At 53.8% G+C, this 20823-nt stretch overlaps 1 protein-coding gene across 7 annotated transcripts; it reads left to right on the top strand.

Annotated features, from left to right (window-relative positions):
• The first annotated feature begins 935 nt into the window (after positions 1–935).
• On the top strand, positions 936–19457 carry CACNB1 (calcium voltage-gated channel auxiliary subunit beta 1). 7 transcript variants are annotated; one of them, XM_004012834.6, is made up of 14 exons: positions 936–1220; positions 3664–3750; positions 6721–6840; positions 7794–7916; positions 8482–8618; positions 8851–8927; positions 10306–10325; positions 10594–10674; positions 11120–11178; positions 11363–11472; positions 11619–11770; positions 14926–15021; positions 15450–15635; positions 17588–19457. In XM_004012834.6, the coding sequence occupies exons 1-14, from the start codon at positions 1137–1139 to the stop codon at positions 18050–18052; spliced, it is 1797 nt and encodes a 598-aa protein (XP_004012883.2). In that variant the 5' UTR covers positions 936–1136; the 3' UTR covers positions 18053–19457. The 7 variants fall into 7 exon arrangements, with proteins under 7 accessions (XP_004012883.2, XP_042111850.1, XP_042111852.1 ...); XM_042255916.2 differs by lacking the exon at positions 10306–10325 and adding an exon at positions 9337–9491; XM_042255918.2 differs by lacking the exon at positions 10306–10325 and having other exon boundaries at positions 10598–10674.
• Positions 19458–20823: the final 1366 nt, after the last annotated feature.

Raw genomic sequence — 20823 nt, 5'->3', positions numbered from 1 at the left:
AGTACCAGCAAACCCATTTTACAGGAGAGGTGTACTGATGTGCCCAGAGCCACACCACCAGAAAGAGCCTGAACCAAGTTGGCACTAAGGCCTCTTGCCAGAATCCTCTACTCCTTTTAGCTTCACAAATCATGGTGGTTGAGGTCCAGGCCTTGGATATCTCCCCAAATAAGGGATGAAGGGGGGAACAATTCCAGGTCACAGGGCATTAGATCTGATTTTCGCCACTCTCCAGTCTCAGCTCCACATTTCTTCCTCCTCTTCCCTCTCTACCCAGGAACACAGACCTCACACAAGCCACCCCTGGCCTTTTGGAAAGGCTTGGGGTATAGCTATTAGCGCTAGGGCAATAGGACTCCTGAATCCCTGGGATTTCCTGTTGCTGTCTCTGCTAAACTCTGTTTGGACACCCTCCCCACCCCAGCTTCAGTCTCCAGCCATCCGGCACCAACCTATTGGGGAGGGAGGGTCCTTTCTGTTTGGCTCAAGGCGGCCTGGGACAACAATGGGGAGAAAGGAGTTAAAGCCGGGTCCCAGGATCACCAGGGCTGGGAAGTTCCGGTGGCCCAGCCTGGAATGGAATGGGGAGACCAGCTAGGAAGAGCGGTTTGGGACGGAAGCGGGGGGCGGTGCCAGCCATGCTAATCCGCGCTTCGGTTCCATCCGCGCTTGGCATCCGCTGGTAAACCGCACCCTCTCACCCCCCACACTCAGCCCCTTGGCAAGGTTTCTAATGTCCCCCAGAGTGGCTACCCTCACCCTAGGCCAGTCGGAGACCTGAGCTCGCCGGGAGAGGCGTGCGTCCCAGCAGCCTCCCTCCCATTGTCTGTGCAGAGCGAGCGGAGGGGCTGCGAGGGGCGGGGCCACGACTGGCGGAGGGAGGGAGGGAGGGAGGGAGGGAGGGACGGGTGGGAGCGGAGGGGGCGGGGGGAGATGCTGAGCCTTCAGGGGCGGAGGAGGCGGCGGCAGCAGAGAGAGCGGGAGGAGGGAGGGAACGCAGGAAGAGGGCAACCGAAGGCCGGGCCAGGTGGCTGGACCGGGTGCTGGCTACGCTGCTCTCGGTTCCGACGGCCTCTCTCATGCGTTGAGGGCGCCCGGCTGGGCCGGGCCGGCGGCCGGAGGGAAGCCTCCTCTCCATGGTCCAGAAGACCAGCATGTCCCGGGGCCCTTACCCATCCTCCCAGGAGATCCCCATGGAGGTCTTCGACCCCAGCCCACAGGTGAGGTGTGATGGCCGGGATCGAGGGAAGGGGGCCGCTCCCGTAGACCTTGTGGGGTCGGATCGAGGGGGGACCGGGGAGAAAGGGGTTATATGCCCGGCGTGGAGGGGAAAAGGCTCTGCGCCCCCCATCCCTGCCAGTGAATGATTGATGGGCGCTTGGCTGGGAGTTATGCTGCGGTTTTGCAGAGCGGGGAGGGGGCGGTCGGGCCGCCTGTCACCCTCGCCTCCTCCTCTCCCCCGCGTCAGGGGCTTTGCTCCTTGGGTGCCGGCTCCAGTGGGTCAAGAGTGTGGGTGCTGGCGGCGGGATCCGGGGGTTGAGGGAGGCTAGAGAGGGAGCTCAGGCAAAGGGGGCGACGCAGAGCACGCTCAGGGGCTCCGGGCGGGTGTGGGTGGAGTTGGGGTGGCACTGGGAGATGGCCGAGGCGGTGGTCAGAGGGCGGTGCCAGCAGGCCTTCAGAGCTGCGGACACTGGCCCTCGAGGGTGGGGAAGGGACCAGCACCGAGCTAGGCCCCCGTCCCAGCCACTTCAATTCCACCTCTATATCAGACCACCTCCCCTCCCCCGACACCCGTGTTAGCCCTTCTCGACCCATCCCCCTAGCCCCAGAAAACGCCTCCAAAGTTTGGAAAGTTGGACGGATGCCAACTCACTGTCCTGGAGGGGAAGAAACTGTGTTACCTGGGGAAAGGGGGGGGGGGGTCTGCCTCCCCACCCCCACTCACACTTTTCCTGTACCCACTGGTTACCCCCAAGAAGGGATATTCTTGAGGTGGAGGGTGCCGGTGGAGTAATCAGCAGAGTCTGGGGTGGTCGTGCCCAAGAATTTCTCTGGGGCATGTCCTTTTCCATTCTGGCAACACCACAAGGGCTAGGACAGCATTAACTCTTTTCTTGCTGTGGCCAGCCTGGAGCAACTGTAACCACCATGATAGTATGGCTGATGGGCACGTGGGGCGGGGGGTGTCAGATCAGACCTAAAAATACTTCCCTTCTCCACCCCAGGCCCCTTGGAGCCTAGGAGGCAGCTGACTGGGGCCTTCCTTTCAGCTGTCCCTTGTCCCTCTGGGTGCCACTCCCTTTTCCTAGCCTGGGATAGTGGTGATGTTGTGAAAGAGAGCCTTGTGCTCACTGGGGGAATCCTCTTAAATTCATAGGGATCCTCAGTCCTAGAGGTTGGATATATGTCTGGTTTGAGAGAATGTGAGGGAGGGAGGATTCTTGAAGAGTTCCCAGGTGTCTCGCCCATCTATCCATTCCATCTCCTTGTACTCAAGCCCAAGGAACCAGAGCCCCTAGTCTGATTATGGCTTATCTAGCTTCTTTGGCAAAGAAACTCTAGGATGGAGGTTGTGGACAGCGGCTTGGAGGGCCTGGACCCTCAATCATCCCCTCTCACTCTAGATTGCCTGGGGGCCGATGTGTATATGTGAGTTGGGTAGGGCAAAGAAGCAGCCCCCTTCCCAGGAGGTCTGGAAATACCTGAATGGGTGGCTACTTGAGAGGTCAGGCAGTGTCCACACCACCCAAGCCAGGAGCCTAGCCAGCGAGACTGAGCCCGGCTTCCCGGAGGCCCTTCAGGGGCCGTGTCCTCGGTTTCTCTTGGGGGAGGGCCAAGGGGCATTTAGATTTATGCAGCCTGGTGGGCATCATGGGACAGGACGTGGGCAGTGGCAGCTGAGGGCTAGAGGGCTTGATGTCTCTTGCCCCCTTGGGAAGAGGTATGATCACTGTGATTGTGAAAAGGGGGCTGAAAAAGAGTCCTACCAGGATGAGGGGTGTGCTAAATCTTCCCCCATGGGTCAAGGTTGGGGTTAGATATTTACTTTCCAAATACAGTTTCATGTCCCCTCCCCTCCTCCCTAGAAATCTAATCGTTTTAGGTCTCTAAGACCAGAGAGCTGCAACTCCCCTCCCCGCTCTGCAAAAAACAAGGCAAGAGTTGGGCTCAGGAAAGCCAAGCTGGGCCTGGGTTGGCGATTCCTCTTCTCTCTGGGGGCTATAGGCACATTCAGCCCCGGTCTGCTCCAGCTGAAGTGGAGAGGGAAGGGGACTTTCCCGGGGGCTCTCTCCACACCCCCAGCACTGCAGGCAGTCTCTCCCTTCCCCCCAGGCCTCTGCAGCCTGCCCAGCATCTTAATTAGCTTTGCTGCCTAATGAGCTTCCAGCTTCTCAGCACCTCCCCCTTCCCAACCTCTGACTTGGTTTGGGGGTTTCTGTGTGTGCTTCCTAGGGCTCTCTTGCTCTGTCCCCCACCCCATGGCTGTGGTCTGGGCCCTCCTTCTCCCTCGGGCTGTACCATCTCAGGAAGAAGATGGAGGGGCAGGCTCTTGAGATCAGGGAATGATATTGCCAAGGCTTGGCAGTAGTTCTGGACTTGATGGGATGAGGGCTGGGCAAGGGTCTTTGAGATTCTACTCTTGTCCCTTCCTGGCTTCTCCAGGGCAAATACAGCAAGAGGAAAGGGCGGTTCAAAAGGTCGGATGGGAGCACATCCTCGGATACAACATCCAACAGCTTTGTCCGCCAGGTAATGGGGAGGCTGGGTTGAGAGGAGGGAGGTGGCTGGTTGGTGGAGACCAGGATTGGTGAGCTGGGTCTGAGGCTTTCTCCAGGCACCCTCCCCCACGTCATTTGTTACCTGCCTAGAACCACCCATCACCCTTACACCCCATGACCTCCTCTGCATATACTGTCAGCTGTACCCACTCCCTCAGCCCCCGCCCAGCCCCTCCCCCAGCACCAGGCACCAGCCCCTGCTGCCTGCCTGCGTCATCTCATTCAGGGACAGCCTGGCCTGCCTCCTTCTAGCTTGCTTCAGGCTGTCACCCACTCCCCCTGCCGGCTGTCTTCTTCCATGTCCTCCCCCAGAATCTGTGACAGCATGGGGTAGAGGGAGGTCCTACGAAATGGGGAGCCAGGACATTTGGGTCCCTGGAGCCCTGATTAGGTATGGATCGGGGGAAACGCCCTCCTCACATCCAGTTGTGACTGTTCTTTAATATGCAGAGAGAACATGTGTGGGGGGTGGCGGAGAGGCAGCAGGAAGTTGATTTTAGAGAGGACTTCAGCCCAGCACCCCTGAATGAAAGGGCAGGGGGTATAACTGAATGGCCTTCTGGGGTCTTCTGTTCTCAGTCAGGAAGTTGCCATTCTCATCTCTGTTCTAACTCTCAACCCCAGGCCATCTCAGGCTCAGGGAGAAGCAGTGAGAGAGCCATGTGGTTGCTATGACTACAGAGCATCTCAACAAAGCCTGGTACCCAAAAAAGGCGAGAGGGGCTTACGATCAGACAAGGAAGGAGTACATCGAAAAAAAAACGAGCAGGCACATGCGGACAGAGGACAGTAGGAAAGTCAGCCACCCCCAGGCCAAGAGAGAGAGGGTGATGCCAGGCAGATCCACTACTGACTGGAGTGAGGCCCTTCTTTTTGATTCTTATGTCTCCACAACACTTGGCACTCGAAAGCCCAGGCCTGACTTGAGAGGGTCAGGAAAGGGACCTTTCTTCCCAGGATTCCTAAATACACATACAAGTGGGAAGTCTTTTCTTTGATCTTTCCCTCATCCCCTGTGTGTGTTGTAGGACTGGGGCAGGACCAGGGCCAGGGCTAGGAAAAATGACGCTGTGCTCAGTGGAGCCCCTCTTGACAGAAAAGGGCCTCATTCCTTCAGTGTTTGCCAACCTAGGGAATCAGACCCCAGTTTCCAATCCTTTCTCCTCTCAGCTCCCCAGCTCTGACCCCCAGTAGGTGGCAGGGAGTGGGGGGGCAGGCCTTGCCACATCTCTGAGCTAAATATACCCTAGCAGTTTGCACATGTAGCAACTCTGCTTGTAACCTGAGCCCCCTGGGGGAACGGGCAGTTTGGGCCACCCCCTAGGCCAGCAGGGCCAGGCTCCGAGGGCGCCGGGATGGAGGCGCCCAACCAGACCCTCGTAGTGGTGAGCTGGGGATGGAGTGAAGGCGGGGGTGGGGGGCGGGAGCAGCCCCTCAGGAAAGCTGGTGGGAGGCCTTCACTCCAGCCTGTTTCCTTGCCTTCTCACTGTTGCCTTGTCTCCCGCCATTTCTGGTATGCACGCATTTGTGTGTGTGTGTGTGTGTGTGTGTGTGTTGGGGTCAGTAAGTGCCTGTCCCTCTCCATCTCTGGGTCTGTTCCTCTGGCTCTCCTGGTGGCTGTCTTCCTGACTATGAGTGCTCAGGAGGGATAAAGAGTAGTTGATTCACTGGTTTTCACTCTTTCCTTTGTATCACTTTTCCAGCTTCTATGAAAACCCCACCTCACCCCCCGGTTTTCCTCTCAGAGTCTCCCATTTTCCTGATTTGGCTGGGAAATGGATGGGCCACTGCACTGGCTGATGACGAGGGTGCTCTGGGGAGATGGGACCTGGTCTTCTTTCTTTCCGAGGTCCCCTCCATACCAGGCTAATGGGCATTCCTGGCCAAGTGACCCTTTCCTGTCTTCAGAAGAAAACCCTCCCACCCCTGCAGTTTTACCCTTTCATCACATCCCCTCCGGCCCTTTGTAGCAATAAATCCACACCTTCTGGCTCCCGTCCTCACATGCCCTTGGGGACACAGACACTGAGGGTGCCCCCCTGCCTCTGCCCTGTGTGCACACACAGGGACCTGTATGCATTCAGTCATGTACCAGGACATACTACAGACCACACGCTCCCAAACAGACTTGAAGTTGCACATACAAGTATATCCATGAATGAACATGTTCATTCACCTCCTGGGCTATGTGTGCCTTACACATGTGTCTGCATTGCTGAGGGAGTTCCTTGTGCCCTGGGATGGTCTGTGTGGTCAAGGCCAGCTTCCTGGCACACCCAGAATTCTGAACCTGCCTCAATGCTGGCAGTTGGCCGCCCTAATGCAAGGGGAAAGCCTGCTCGTATTCTTCTCTTGATGTGTTTCTCCTGTCTGCTCCACCCCAGGAACCTTGGGTTCCTTTTTGTATCTTATAAGAGCCTAAGGGTTGGGGCTTTCCACCTTCTGGCAGGGGAGGTAGGATTCTGTCTTCCCTCACCCTTGAGCAGAAGGTAGCAAATTTTTGTGTGGCCCTAGCACATGGAGCAGGCTGCTCATGGCCACCAGTGCAGAGGGCTCAGACCTAAGCTGGTGGCTGTGGCCCCTGGAAGGACTCACTGGGCCTGTGCTGAGTCTGTCTCAGCGGGTTCTGGGAGCAGGGGAGGGAAGGAGGAGCAGGGAATGGAGACTGACCATTGGCACTCCGCCTCTGCACTGCACCCTATCAGGTTCCCACCCCTCCCTGGGCCCCAAGCAGCTGTCCTTGGACCTGCCATAATTCCCTGCTTGTTGCTATCACCCTTTCTAGGGCCACACTCTTCCCAGGGGCCTGCAGACCTCATTCTCAGGCTCTTCCTGTCTAATACCATCTTCTCCTAGCCCTTGTGGTCTCACGCTGGTGCCTTCTGCGGCCCAGGAGCTGGGGAGGCGGTGTTGGCCCTGAGCTGGCCCTGTCTATTTTCAGGGCTCAGCAGAGTCCTACACCAGCCGTCCGTCGGACTCTGACGTGTCTCTGGAGGAGGACCGGGAAGCCTTAAGGAAGGAGGCAGAGCGTCAGGCGTTAGCCCAGCTAGAGAAGGCCAAGGTGAGAAAGTTGGGAGGGGCTGTGCTGGCATTGTTTCCCTTACCTCGTGCCTTAGAGACAGCCTGGACAGACCCGAGTCAAGTCTTGGCCCAGCCAGCCACTTCCGGCGGACGTACGCCTCCCATGTGCCTCTGTCTTTCAACTGTAAAAATGTAAGCTATAATACCTGCCTCCTTATAAAGTGTAATAAGTGCCTAAAACTCTTTGCACACATAACAGGAGCTAAACATTTTCACTCTTTCTGCGTTGACTCTTACTAGCTGTGAGATCTTAGGCAATTCACTTAACCTTTCTGAATTTTAGTTTTCCCATTCATTCAAGTGAATATGATAATAGCACTTTGTAGGATTTTTGTAATGAATAAATAAGATAATGGATGTGAAACATGTAACACAGTACCTGGCACACTGAACAGTAGCTGCTATCATTATGACTACTATTATTATTATTACTATGACTATTCCTTCTTGGTATCATTATGGGGTCCCCCACCACCTATACTTATTCCCTGATGCCCCCTCCATCCTGAGAGGACTGAGTTCTGTTTTTTGCTTTTTTTTTTTTTTTACTGTGAAATTTAATATACACGTAAAAAACTGCATAAGCCATTCAGTGTATACTTTTGTTGTTTTAATAACATTTTTTTGATGTATAGTTGATTTACTATCTTATATGAGTTTCAGGTGTGTACAGCAACGTGATTCAGTTATACATGTATATACATTCTTTTTCAGATTATTTTTCATTATTGGTTATTACAAGATTTTGAATATAGTTCACTCTGCTGTACAGTAGGACTGTGTTTACTTTGTGTATAGCGGTGTGTATAATGTGTATCTTAATGAAGAATTTACAAAACAAACCTCTCCATAATCACCACCCGAGTCAGGAAGTTGTACATCCCATTGTGATTTAACTCTCTGCTTGTCATCCACCCTGGGTGCCTCCTCTAGACCAAGCCAGTGGCATTTGCTGTGCGGACAAATGTCGGCTACAACCCATCTCCAGGGGATGAGGTGCCTGTGCAGGGAGTGGCCATCACCTTCGAGCCTAAGGACTTCCTGCACATCAAAGAGGTGGGGAGAGACCGCTTGGCATCTGGAGGGAGGGCAGTATAGCGTGTGCCAGGAGAGGGGCAGTCAGAGCTCTAGTGGAAAAAGACTTCTGAACCAAGCAGAGCTGAGCTAAATCTGCTCTGTGATCTTAGACAGATCTTTCCACTTCTCTGAGCTTCAGATTTGTCATTGGCAATGTGCGATGGTAATACCTAGGTTGCAGGGTTGTTGGGAGGGTTTGTGAAGAGGACTGTTGGTGGAGTGGCAGTGTGCCAGGCATACAGAGGTGTCAGCATTTACTTCTCTCCCCACCTTTCCAGAGTCGAGCTGACACATGGCGGGAGGAAGGACTCTCAGAACAGGGATGTGCTTGGGGTGGGGTGGTCCAGGGCACAAGAGGATGCTGGTCCTAGAGAGCCCTGAGAATTGGGAGCTGTATTCAGAGGCTGGTGCTGGGGCTCTTTGAGGTTGCCATCCCCTGGGCAGAGAAGGCAAGATTGGGGGTGGTATCCCCTGGAGCTGGCTGCTGGCTTGTACCTCTAATCTCCTTCTTGGTCTCCCCCACCCCACCTGCCGTTGTTTGCAGAAATACAATAATGACTGGTGGATCGGGCGACTGGTGAAGGAGGGCTGTGAGGTTGGCTTCATCCCCAGCCCTGTCAAACTGGACAGCCTGCGCCTGCTGCAGGAACAGAAGCTGCGCCAGAACCGCCTCAGCTCCAGGTGTCTGGCTGGGGGCGGGGCACTCCCACCCCCTGGAGAGGCCGGCCAGCCAGGAGGAGGCCCCAAGGGTTGACCTCATATTCTGAGGACACAGAGTTGCCCGAGGCCTCGCCCGTGGGGCTGGCGAATGAGGGCCATGGGGCGGGGAGGGGCAGCCTGTGAGAGAACAAGATCCCCCGCCCTCACACCCACCTCTTTGCTCACGGCTCCATTTGCCTCTCTGCCCACACAGCAAATCAGGTGACAACTCCAGCTCCAGCCTGGGAGACGTGGTGACTGGCACCCGCCGCCCCACGCCCCCTGCCAGTGGTAAGAGCTGCTGCCACCCCAGGGGGTGGGGTGGAGCTCCTGGGTGGGGTGGTCTCCCCATTGCCTGTCCCTTCCTTTCCCTGCAGTAAGGGGTATCCCAATCCTGAGTCCTCCAAACACATCCAGTGGTACCCTCTCCATGAAGAGCAGGGCACCCCCCAAGCTGGGCTGGTCAGTCAGCACCCATTCTCTCATGTCTGTCCTCTCCCATTTCTTCGGTAGCTCCATCTCTCCTCCTGACTCCCCCACCCCCTGCCCCCCATTCATTTCTCCCAGCCCTGTTCCATTCACCTCTTCTTCTTTCTTTTTTCCCCATCCCATCCCTGCGTTCTGTGCTTGTGTCTCCATGTCCATCTCACTCCTCCCCACCTCGCCTCCTCCCTCCCTCAATCCTGACTCTCCGGTCCAGGTAATGAAATGACTAACTTAGCCTTTGAACTAGACCCCCTAGAGTTAGAGGATGAGGAGGCAGAGCTCGGGGAGCAGAGCGGCTCTGCTAAGACTAGTGTTAGCAGTGTCACTACCCCGCCGCCCCACGGCAAGCGCGTCCCCTTCTTCAAGAAGGTAATTCTTGCTGGGTTCTTGTGAGTGGGGAGGTCAGGGCCCAGCTCTTTGGTGGGTGGAGGGGGGCTGGAATGGATTCAGATGGGGTATTGGCCTGATTCTGTGGGGATCAGGCCTTCCTGCCGAGGAGGAGGGAAGGGTAGAGTGGCACCAAGAATGGGCACGGCTGTCTCCATACACAACCCCACCCTGGCCCTCTTCCCCGGAAGGGATGGTTCTTGCCATGAAAGCAGCCCTTCCAGCCCCCGCCCCCCAACTGAAAGCAGATCTGGTTGTTAATGAAACCTGATGTTTCCCCCTCACTACCAGTGGCATATTCCATATTTGCCCTCGCCCCCACACGTGAAGGGGAAGGTGGAATGGTGACTCTTCTTTGCCCTTTTCAGATCCCATAGGGTGCCCAGGGATCTCCTGGCTGCAGAGCAGGACAGTTAAGGGAACCCTTACAATGGGCAGGTTGGCCTGCACTGGGGCCAGGACATGGGCACCAAATTAGGGGCTATCACTCTTTCCAGCTTTTTTCCAAGACCCAGAAATGGGGTAGAGGATGTCTGAATATTCCAAAGTTCACTGAACTGGCTGTCAGTCCCACTCCTGGCCCTGATTCAGGGCCATCTCTGGCTGCCCCTTGGCATGGGGTCCCATCCCCTCTCTCTGGCTCTGTCTGTCACTAACACGCATGCCCTGTTATCTCTCCTCGTCCGCCCGCTCTCCCTCCCTCTCTTGTCCTGGCTCCTCCCTTGCCCTCTGCCCCTGCCTGGGTACCCTCCCCTTTCTCCTCCCCCTCCCCCATCTTGGCAATCTCTGGACCCAGCCAAACAGAAGCAGAAGTCGGTGAGTAGCACAGCTTTCTATGTTTCCCTCCCTACCCTCTGGGATGAGCTAGGGGGACCTTCTAACACCCATTCCCATATCTGCCCCTATTTTCCCCCCACCATTCCTGGTTCTCCCTAGCCACACCTCCCCACCCCCACCCCTGATCCCCCTACATCTGGGCTTTGGGACCAGGGGGAGGAAAGGATGCATGGGGGAGCCTGGAGGTGGGGGGAGAGGGGCTAATGCCATCTCCACTCTGGGGTTTCCCCTCCCTGCTTCCCCCCAGACAGAACACGTGCCCCCTTATGATGTGGTACCTTCCATGAGGCCCATTATCCTGGTGGGACCGTCGCTCAAGGGCTATGAGGTAGGAGCCCCTAGAGGGGCATAGGGACCAGCGGGGCCCAGACTGCCAGAAAGACTCTGTAAGGTCTTGAGACTCCAGTGACATCCCCCAGCAGGGTCTTCCCAGGATTTCCTCCCCAGAGGGCTACAGACCTTCAGAGACCACCCCCTTCCCCAGGGGAACCCCAACCCATGGGGAGACCCACTCAGAAGGGTCTAGTCTTCTCAAAAATACCCAGAAAAGTCCTCCTAGAGGTTCTACCTGAAAGGATCTCTGAATCAGAGACCCCAGTAGAGGCCCCTCAAACTCAGAAAGATCACTTCCTCCCCCGAACAGGGACATTCATCTCGGGGATTAAAGAAGAAAATGGAATGTCAGGGGGCAAATACCTAGCAGTCTACCCTTCTTGAGAGCTTTAAACACCTAACTTCTCCTCCTCCTACTCCACCCCCTGCCCCAACCTCAGGTTACAGATATGATGCAGAAAGCTTTATTTGACTTCTTGAAGCATCGGTTTGATGGCAGGTAAGCCCTTCGGAGCTGGCTCTCCATGCCCAGCATGGTTCTCTGCTGCTGGGGTTGGGCAGGATGGCTTGAATGACAATCCTGGAACTCTTGGACTGAGGGCTACAAGGTTGGCCTGGAGCCTGGGGAGGAGGCAGGACATTTTAGCCCACCCTGACCCCTGACTCTTTACTCTGCCCCCCAGGATCTCCATCACTCGTGTGACAGCGGACATTTCCCTGGCTAAGCGATCAGTCCTTAACAACCCCAGCAAACACATCATCATTGAGCGTTCCAACACACGCTCCAGCCTGGGTGAGCCCATCCCTTGACTCCACCCCCACCCTGCTCTGGGGCCAGATGTGGGAGTGAGGGGGCATCTCTAGAAACGCTCGATCTGCCCACTGCCTCCTGGGAGACTCCCTTACATTTATCCCTTCCCCATGACTCCACTCGCCTAGCTGAGGTTCAGAGCGAGATCGAGCGGATCTTTGAGCTAGCCCGAACCCTTCAGTTGGTTGCTCTGGACGCTGACACCATCAACCATCCAGCCCAGCTCTCCAAGACCTCACTGGCCCCCATCATTGTTTACATCAAGATCACCTCTCCTAAGGTGGGTACAAGACCCTACTGGGGACAGGAGTACTCTGGGTGGGCTGCCTGTGTTTAAGCCCCAGGTACTTCTTACTAATCATGTGACTTCATCTCCTCAAGCCCAGTTTCCCTTCTCCATCAAACTCCATTGTCTGGATATTGTGAAGATTCAACCTAATGTGAATACTTGGCACTTAGCAAATGATCTGGTATAATATACCTCATCTTGTATCAGATGTTTTAAATATTACTATTAGAGTTGTACAGGTTAGTCTCCTGTCTCTACTTTGTTGACCTCCCATCCTTAGCCCAGAAAATAGAAAGAATTCTGTGTTCTGCCTCAGTGTCACTCAGCTACTTGGCAGTTGGAAAAAGACCTCTCCTGTCTTTTTTTTTTCTCCTGTCTTTTTATTTCAGCCCTTTTTGCTATACTGCCCTCATTTAGACCTTGATAGAGATGAACTCGGTAGGAAGACTGATTTACTTCTTTGTCATACAGCAGCTCCATCAATTCCCCCCGCTAGACATTAGGGGTTTTGAGAAACGTGGAAGGTGAGCTAAGTTGAAGGATTTTTATAAAATGTTGCTTTATTTATTTGAGTGCTCCGGATCTTAGTTGTGACATGCGGGGTCTTTAGTTGTGTCGTGTGGGATTTTTAGTTGCAGCATGCAAACTCTTAGTTGTAGCAATTGGGATCTAGTTCCCTGACCAGGGATCGAACCCAGGCCCCTTGCATTGGGAGTGCATGATCTTAGCCAGTAGATCACAGTGGAAGTCCCTAAGTGAAGGATTTTAAGTTAGAAGGTTAAACACCTGACTTCTCATGTTAACTTCTTATGAGGTTCAAATCCTAGCTCTGAGTGGCTTATTTTAATTAATTAAAGTTTGTTGTTGTTTTTTTGGTTGTATTTTATTGAGCTTTGGATCTTGGGGAGATAATTTAGCTTTTGCACAATTTCTTCACCTACAGAATGGGAATTATAATCCTTCTCTTGAGGTAGTGATGTAAAGAGCCCAGAGTTCTGTCTGACTGATGAAGGCAATCAGGGGTTAACATCGCATGATAGCACCCTATGAGCTAAGCACCCAGTTTCTAATGAGTATAAAGGGGAGGATGGGATTTAAGTACTTCCTGAGGTGGTTGAAAGGATCAAATGAGATAATGGATGCAAAAGCACTTTGTGAGCTAGAAAGTAAGACACACTTCCATTGCCCTCACTGAGCACTCACTCTGAGGTTAAGGGTGGGGACTCTGAAGCCCAGCTGCCTGGGTTTATGTCCCACTGCTGCCACTTACCTACTGGCTCTGCGCTCTTTGGGCAGGTCACCTGACTTCTCTGTGCCTCAGTTTCCTCATTTGGAAAATAGGAATCCTTAGGTGATGTTTGTGAAGATTAAATAAACAAATTAACCATGCAAAGTGCCTGGTACCTATTAAGTGCTATATGTGTTCAATTCTTAAAGATTTTTATTTTGAAGTAATTTCAGATTTATAGGAGAGTTGCAAGAACAGTACAAAGTACAAAGGATCACCTTTGAATACCCTTCACTCAGACTCGCTACTTTTTTAATGGCTCTTTAGAAATAAAATTCACATGCCATTCAATTCAGCCATTTAAAGCATACAATTTAATTTTTTTCAGACTCACTAATTTTGAACATTTTGCCACATCTACTTTATCTTTAGGGCTTCCCCCATGGCTCAGCAGGTTAAGAACCTGCCTGCAGATGCAGGAAATGTAAGAGATGTGGGTTTGATCCCTGGATCAGGAAGATCCATGGAGGAGGCATGGCAACCCATGCCAGTATTCTTGCCTGGAGAATTCCCATGGAAGACTGTAGTCCATAGGGCCACACAGAGTTGGACACGACTGAAGCGACTTAGCAGGCACACAATTTATGTATGTCTGTATTATGTATATATGTGCTTATATATATCTTTTTTCTTGAACGGTTTAAGCTGTAGCTCTTGTATTTCTTTATCCCTCAAAATTTCAACACGTATTTCTTAAGAACAAGGACATTAACTTACATGTCAAATTCAAGAAATCTCACTAAAATACTGTCTATCTTCAGTTTTCACCAGTTGTCCCCAAAATGCCCCTTATAGCAATTTCCCCTTCAGTCCAGGATCACGTGTTGCATTTAGTTGCAATATCTCTTTAGTATTTTTTTCTTCTTTATTTCTTTTCTCCTTAGTAATCTTTAAGCTAAAAACTTTCCTGAGCTTTTCTTCGATTCTCATGAGACTATCATTTTTGAAGAGTACAGATCACTTATTTTGTAGATTGTTGCTCAAGGTGGGTTTGTCTGATGTTTCCCTGTCAACAGATTGAGGTTTTGCATTTCCAGTAGGAATATTACCCGAGTGATGTGTCCTTCTGAGTGCATTACATCAGGAAGCGTAGGATGTTGGTTTGTTGTATTGTTGGTACTGTTAACTTTGCTAAGGTTGTAGCTTTATGTTTAGCTATTATTATCATTATTATTGTTATCATTGAGAGGACGATTATAATAGTGGCTGCCTAATGGCATTACTGTCAGGACTAAATGAAAAGAAGGACTTTCCTGGTGGTGCAGTGGTAAAGCTTCTGGCTGGCAATGTGCAAGTCATGGGTTTGTTTCCTAGGCCAGGAGGATCCCCGGAGAAGGGAATGGCAACCCACTCCAGTAGTCTTGCCTAGAAGACTTGCCTGGAAAATCCATGGACAGAGGAGCTTGGCGGGCTACAAGTCCATGGGGTTGCAGAGGAGTTGGACACGACTTATCAACTAAACAACAAAATGAAAAAAAGCACAGACCAAGGCATAGCAAGTGTCCCTTTCAAGGATGGCTGCCTGTTGTTAACATGAAGGGGAAGTTGGCTCAGAGAATGAATGAAACCTGTAAAGAAGGTTACAGGAGTTGGGAAGAAGAATCACTTTCCTTCATACAACCACTGTTGGAATGTCCCAGGAGAGGCTGGCATGAGACCCAGGAGAGAGCCTGAGCTTTGTGTAGGATGGACACAGGGCTGGTGAGGTCATTTCTGAAAAGGCATCCAGGGCTGAGCATCATGGAATGTTCCCCCGGCCCTAATACTGTCTCTCCATGTTGGCTCCAACCAGGACCTGCCTCTCCAGGTTGGTGCATTGCAGGGTCCTTCTAGCTCTTCTTTTCCCCTTACCAAACAGGTTCTTCAGAGGCTCATCAAGTCTCGAGGGAAGTCTCAGTCCAAACACCTCAACGTCCAAATAGCGGCCTCAGAGAAACTGGCGCAGTGTCCCCCTGTGAGTGCTCAAAGGGAAGGGAGGGCATTTGGGTTCTCCTGGGTTCTCTCCTGCTGAGAGAGTGACCAGGAACATCTGGGTCTGGTCCAGAGGTGCAGATGGATTTTCTGGGAAAAGAGGGCTGGACAGGCAGTTAGAGACTGTGTTCAAGTCCCAGAAGCACCACTTCTCTATGGAGAGTTAAGCCCCTCTCCACCCCTTGGCTACCTTATATATAGAATGAGGGAGCTGTAATATATAGGTGCTAAGACCTCCTTATATGTATTTAATTTACATATCTGAGAGCCCTCCTCTTCCTGAACATCCAGAGGTTTCTTTTTAACTTTGTCCTTCAACCCCTTGACTCCACCCACTGCCCCCAGGCCACACCCTCAGCCCTTGGTCATGCCTAGCTCACCCCAGCCCTGCCCTTAACCCCGCCTCCACAGGAGATGTTTGACATCATCCTGGATGAGAACCAATTGGAGGACGCCTGCGAGCACTTGGCAGAGTACTTGGAAGCCTATTGGAAGGCTACACACCCGCCCAGCAGCACTCCACCCAATCCGCTGCTGAACCGCACCATGGCTACTGCAGCCCTGGCTGCCAGCCCTGCCCCTGTCTCCAACCTCCAGGTACAAGTGCTCACCTCACTCAGGAGAAATCTCAGCTTCTGGGGCGGGCTAGAGGCCTCCCAGCGAGCCAGGGCGGTGCCCCAGCAGCAGGAGCACACCGTGTAGGTGCCCCGCCCGTCTCCCTTCCCGCCCAGGGCTCGGAACTGAGTGCAGGGAACTTGGGGGAAGGAAAGGAAAAGTTTTATTTTGTAAAAAATGTGGTGAGTGGCAGCTTCTGGTGTCTGTGGTTTTTGATGGGTTTGGGGCTAGCTGGTGGGGCCTATCTGGGCCTGGTCCCATAAGACTATATCTGCTGCCTTGGGGGCTTCTGCTTTGGGGGCCTTGTAAGATAAGAGACTAGGAAGAAACAGAGGAAAACCAATGTATGTTTGCTGGACTCTGCACCCATTTTAGACTCAACAGAGGTCACAGCATTTTAGACGCAACAGACCAACGGCCCTCAGACCCAGGGAGTCCCACAGAGCAGGGCCATTAAAACCAGACAGACTGCCCCCTACTCCAGAGCCCTAATCTCCAGTGGTTCTCAGAAGAGACCCAAAATGAAGCATGTTCTATGAGTTGATATAGAACCTTCCACCCTTCTTCCAGTTAAACAGATTCCAGGGAAGATCCTCCTATGGGTGCCCCACCCTACCTTGATCTCCCATGGGAGCTATGGCCTATCTCTGAGGTCAAACCATTAAGTATTGAGTTCTAGATTAGAGCCAGAAGAAACCCAGGAAATCATTCTAGACCACTGCTTTGCAAATTTATTTTCAGCACCAGAACCCATTTGTTCACTGAATGTTATGGGAAGTTCAGTGTGTAAATAAGGCATCCTTGCTCTGCTTGGAGAGGGCTAGTGGCTTGGCCTCCACTTTACCTCCACGGGGACCCCTGAAGCACTCTGTCCGGTCCATCCACCCCAGAACCCCAGGGAATGAAAATTGTTGCTCTAGCCTAATCCCCATCACAGCACCACAGAGAAACTGGGCCACTGAGATGGGAGTCACTGCTCAGGGTCACACAGCTTGAAGTGGCAGGGGATGCACTAGAACCCAGGCCTCCTGGCACCCCACCCAGCAGCCTCCATGGCCATCTTCATGTGACATTGGTGCTGAGGACACTGAGCCATCTCATCGTTGCCAGTGGGAAATACAGACCCATCGGCCTCCCCCAGTACTCTTGCCTAGAGAATCCCATGGAGAGAGGAGCCTGGTGGGCTCCTGTCCATAGTGTTGCAGAGTTGACACAACTGAAACGACTTAGCATGCATGCATGCATTGGAGAAGGAAATGGCACCCCACTCCAGTATTCTTGCCTGGAGTATCCCAGGGGCAGAGGAGCCGGTGGGCTGCCGTCTATGGGGTCGCACAGAGTCGGACACGACTGAAGCGACTTAGCAGCAGCAGCCTTCCCCAGCCTGAAGCTTTGAGTCTGTTGAGGGCAGGGAAGGAATCCCATGAACCTTGGAGACTGTCACCTGACTCAGAGTGGAGTAGGGGGAAGTGTGGAGTTCTGGACGCCTACGATTAGGGTCCCATTGGGCTGAAGGAGCTGGATGAAATTCTCTCTAGTATATTTGGGGCAACGACTAACCCAATCAACCACTAACAAGTGGCAATACTAATGAGCTGTTAATGATGATTTAGCCCAAGATAGTGTTCATGAGTGCCTTGAGGAAGTGACGACTAATTGTTCATGGGCTCTCTACCATGGTTACCAGGAGTCAGGCCTTCTCACACCTAAGAAGGTTGGGCGCCCCCTCTCCTAATGGAAGAACAAATGCCTTGAGTTCTGTCCTCTGGCTGGGCTCCAGAGCCGGTTGCCCAGCTGCCCAAACCCTAGGGCCAGCACCCTCCTCCTTCAGCCAGGCTGGGTGTTTTGGTGCCCTCACTAACCTGCCTTGCTTTGTTGTGTTTCTCTCACTCCTGCCTGATCTGCATGGTGTGTACCGTCTGTCTGCTAACCAGGGACCCTACCTTGCTTCCGGGGACCAGTCGCTGGAACGGGCCACGGGGGAGCACGCCAGTGTGCACGAGTACCCGGGAGAGCTGGGCCAGCCCCCAGGCCTTTACCCCAGCAGCCACCCGCCAGGCCGGGCGGGCACCCTGCGGGCACTGTCCCGCCAAGACACGTTTGATGCCGACACCCCTGGCAACCGAAACTCTGCCTACACGGAGCTGGGAGACTCGTGTGTGGACATGGAGACTGACCCCTCCGAGGGGCCGGGGCTTGGAGACCCTGCAGGGGGCAGCACCCCACCAGCCCGACAGGGATCCTGGGAGGATGAGGAAGAAGACTATGAAGAGGAGCTGACCGACAACCGGAACCGCGGCCGGAATAAGGCCCGCTACTGCGCGGAGGGCGGGGGCCCAGTTCTGGGGCGCAACAAGAACGAGCTGGAGGGTTGGGGGCGAGGTGTCTACATCCGCTGAGGGGCAGGGGCTACACAGTGGGAAGAAGGGCTCTTGAGCCCAAGGGAGGGGAGGGACAGGGGGGCTCACCACGGAGGTGTATCTTGCCTCCAGGGGGCGCTGTCTCCCTCCTTTCAGATGCCTTTGCTCAGATTGGGGTTTCTTTGGTGGTAACCTTCCACCCAGCTCCTGGGAGTCCCTTAAGCCTCAGCGGCAGGTTTTTACCTACCTGCTGTGGATGTATGGAGGATGCCCACCTTTCTGCAGTATCCCCTTCTCCACCTCAGGGGGCTCTCTCCCTTCACCCAGAGAAAAGGTGCACTTCCTTAACTCCTACTCCGGGCTCTAAAATGGTGTGGCCCTTTCTTTTCCACCCTGGAGTATTTGGGAATGAGGGGGGGGGAGGGGCTTTTCCTGGAGAGGGAGACCAGAGACTCTCACATGAGGGCTCTCTTCCCCAAACCCCAGATCCGGCGTCCTTTACCATGAGCCCCGCCCCCAGCACCTGCCTGCAGCTTCCTGACTTCATTGTCTGGGAGGTGAAAGCTATAGCACTGGAAGCTCCGTGGGGAGCTGTCTCACGGAGTGGTCTGGAGTGGTCTGGGCAGATGCTGGCAGGCATCAGGTGCAGTGCCCTGTGCCTGCCCAGGACCTAGAACCCTGAGGAGGAGGCCACCCCAGATGCTGCTCCCAGTCCCACCACCTCCATGCCTCAAGCCTTTGCCTACCCCAGGAATGAGCTTTGCCTACAACATCCCTTGCCTGCTGCCATCAGAAGAGGGGGCCCCTCTGCATCTGAGCGTCCCCATCCTGTCGTCTGGGCCCATGGAACACTCTGATCCGCCTCATTTTGAAACCAAAAAAACTGCTCCTTCATTCTCACCCTGAGGCCCCAGGGAAGAGGCCCAATGATTGGTGCCCCAGAGTTAATCACCACCCCAGGGGTTGCCTCTGGACATCAGATCTCCCCTGGAGGGGTGGGGGGCTTGGCTGCTGCTGCTGCTGCTCTGTATTTGCCTCTTGTGATCCTGTCCTTTACCCATGTCCACTGCACCCAGGAGAGGCCTTGGAACGCCCTCTGCTCTGGAGTGTCCCTCTGCCTAGCATCCCATTGCCCAGCAGCCCTGCCCCCCAGCACCCAGCTGGGCCAGAGAGAGCCGATTGTGCCAACGAGGACTGGGCCCTGCCCGGCTGCCCGCCTCAGGGATGGGCACCTCATGCCTGTCTCGCCACCTCCTGTGCCAATGTTGTCCCACCCCACCCTCCACCTGGGGTGGGGTGCAGCTTCCACTTACCGGTTAGAAGAGACCACTGCCCAACCCCTCCCCTTTCCTGTCTGGTGTCCTGTGCCCCCATCTGTCTGTCTGTTCGTCTGTACTACCCTAGAAGTATTTTGCCACATATAAAACCGCCGTCCTGTCCTTTGCGCCGCCTCCCAGGCCTGCTTCTTTGTCCCCATCACTGCTACTCGGTTGCCAGCCTAGGTGTGTGGGAGCTGCTGACCTGCAGGGAGGGAGAGTGAAGCGGTGGGTGCGGGAGTCAGCGGCGCCCTGAGTGATTTGCTCAGCTGGAGAGATGGTGCTTTGACTTTCGACTCTGACACATTATATTCAAGCCTGATAGGAGCTTCGTGGCCAGTCTCAGCTCCACTTCACCCCAAGCTCCATACCTGTCCTGTCTCCCCATAAGTAGAGCCAGGGAAAACCAGAAACTGTAGAGGGAAGTGGAGTGTCCCGGAGGTCATTCAGGGGGTCAGATCCAGAGCCACTGGCTCACAGTCTTGGAAGCATGTGTGTTTTTCTGCTCCTGTGGCCTCAGCTGCTCCTGGGTTCCTCAGGGACGGAAGGGCTGAACTTCCAGCTTCTTCCACTGATGCCTCCACAACGACCCCTACCCCAGTCACTGCTAACTAGCCTTGTGAGAGAAGGAAGTCTGTGGGGGGTGGGTAGAGAATTGGGAACTCCCCCAGTCCCAGACTGAAAGAGAAAAAGCCAGGAAGAAAGTCAGCGGGTGAGAGTGACAGTTCCTGCTGTCATCACGTGGCAGGATGTGGACTTGTCTGCCTCGCTCAGCACCCAGAAACCATTTCTCTACTCTCCTGCTTCTTGTTTTTGGGTAGTAGACACAGATAATCCTGTCCAGAGTGTGCATGTGTGTGTCTGTGTGTGTATAGAGGGCAACGGACATTCAGACCCTCCAGATGAGGGGTTAGCAAACCCAAGGAAAGAGGAACTGGACAGGCCCACAGGTTGAGTGACTGGCTCATGGTCAACAGAGAGTTGATGGCAAAGCCAGCACTGCTGGGACTGGAACCCATTCTGCCTCCATGTGGTGCTCTTCCCCTTGCATTGCAGTGGAATCAATCTTTCTTTCCTGTGTTTATTCATTGAGCAAACATTTATTGAGCATCTACTATGTACCAGGCACAAGTCTTAAATGGGAGCAGCAGACAGTTCATAAGGGAGCTCTCTGATGTGGGAAGCAATGGGTCTTAGGGGAACCTGAAAGAGAAGTCCCCGCCTTAACCTGGGGAGATCAGGAAGGGCTTCCTAGAGGAGGTGAGACTTGAGCAGAGTCTAGAAGGCTGGTTAGGAGTTAACCTGCAGAGAACGAGGGAAAGTATTCAAGGCAGAGGAAGCAAATGACATGCATGACACATTCTTGACACTTCACTAGCAAAGGGGGCTCTCAAGGTGAAGGGAAGAGTGGGGGTCATAGGAGCATAGGTTTGAGGCAGCCTAGCTGGGAAACAGCTGCAGTGCTCCAGGTGAGAAATGAGGGTTTGCAGTGGA

This window comes from Ovis aries, chromosome 11 (assembly GCF_016772045.2).
Source record: "Ovis aries strain OAR_USU_Benz2616 breed Rambouillet chromosome 11, ARS-UI_Ramb_v3.0, whole genome shotgun sequence".
Taxonomy (NCBI): domain Eukaryota; kingdom Metazoa; phylum Chordata; class Mammalia; order Artiodactyla; family Bovidae; genus Ovis; species Ovis aries.
The sequence above is the reverse complement of the archived record's forward strand: the minus strand, read 5'-3'. Positions and strand labels throughout refer to the sequence as shown.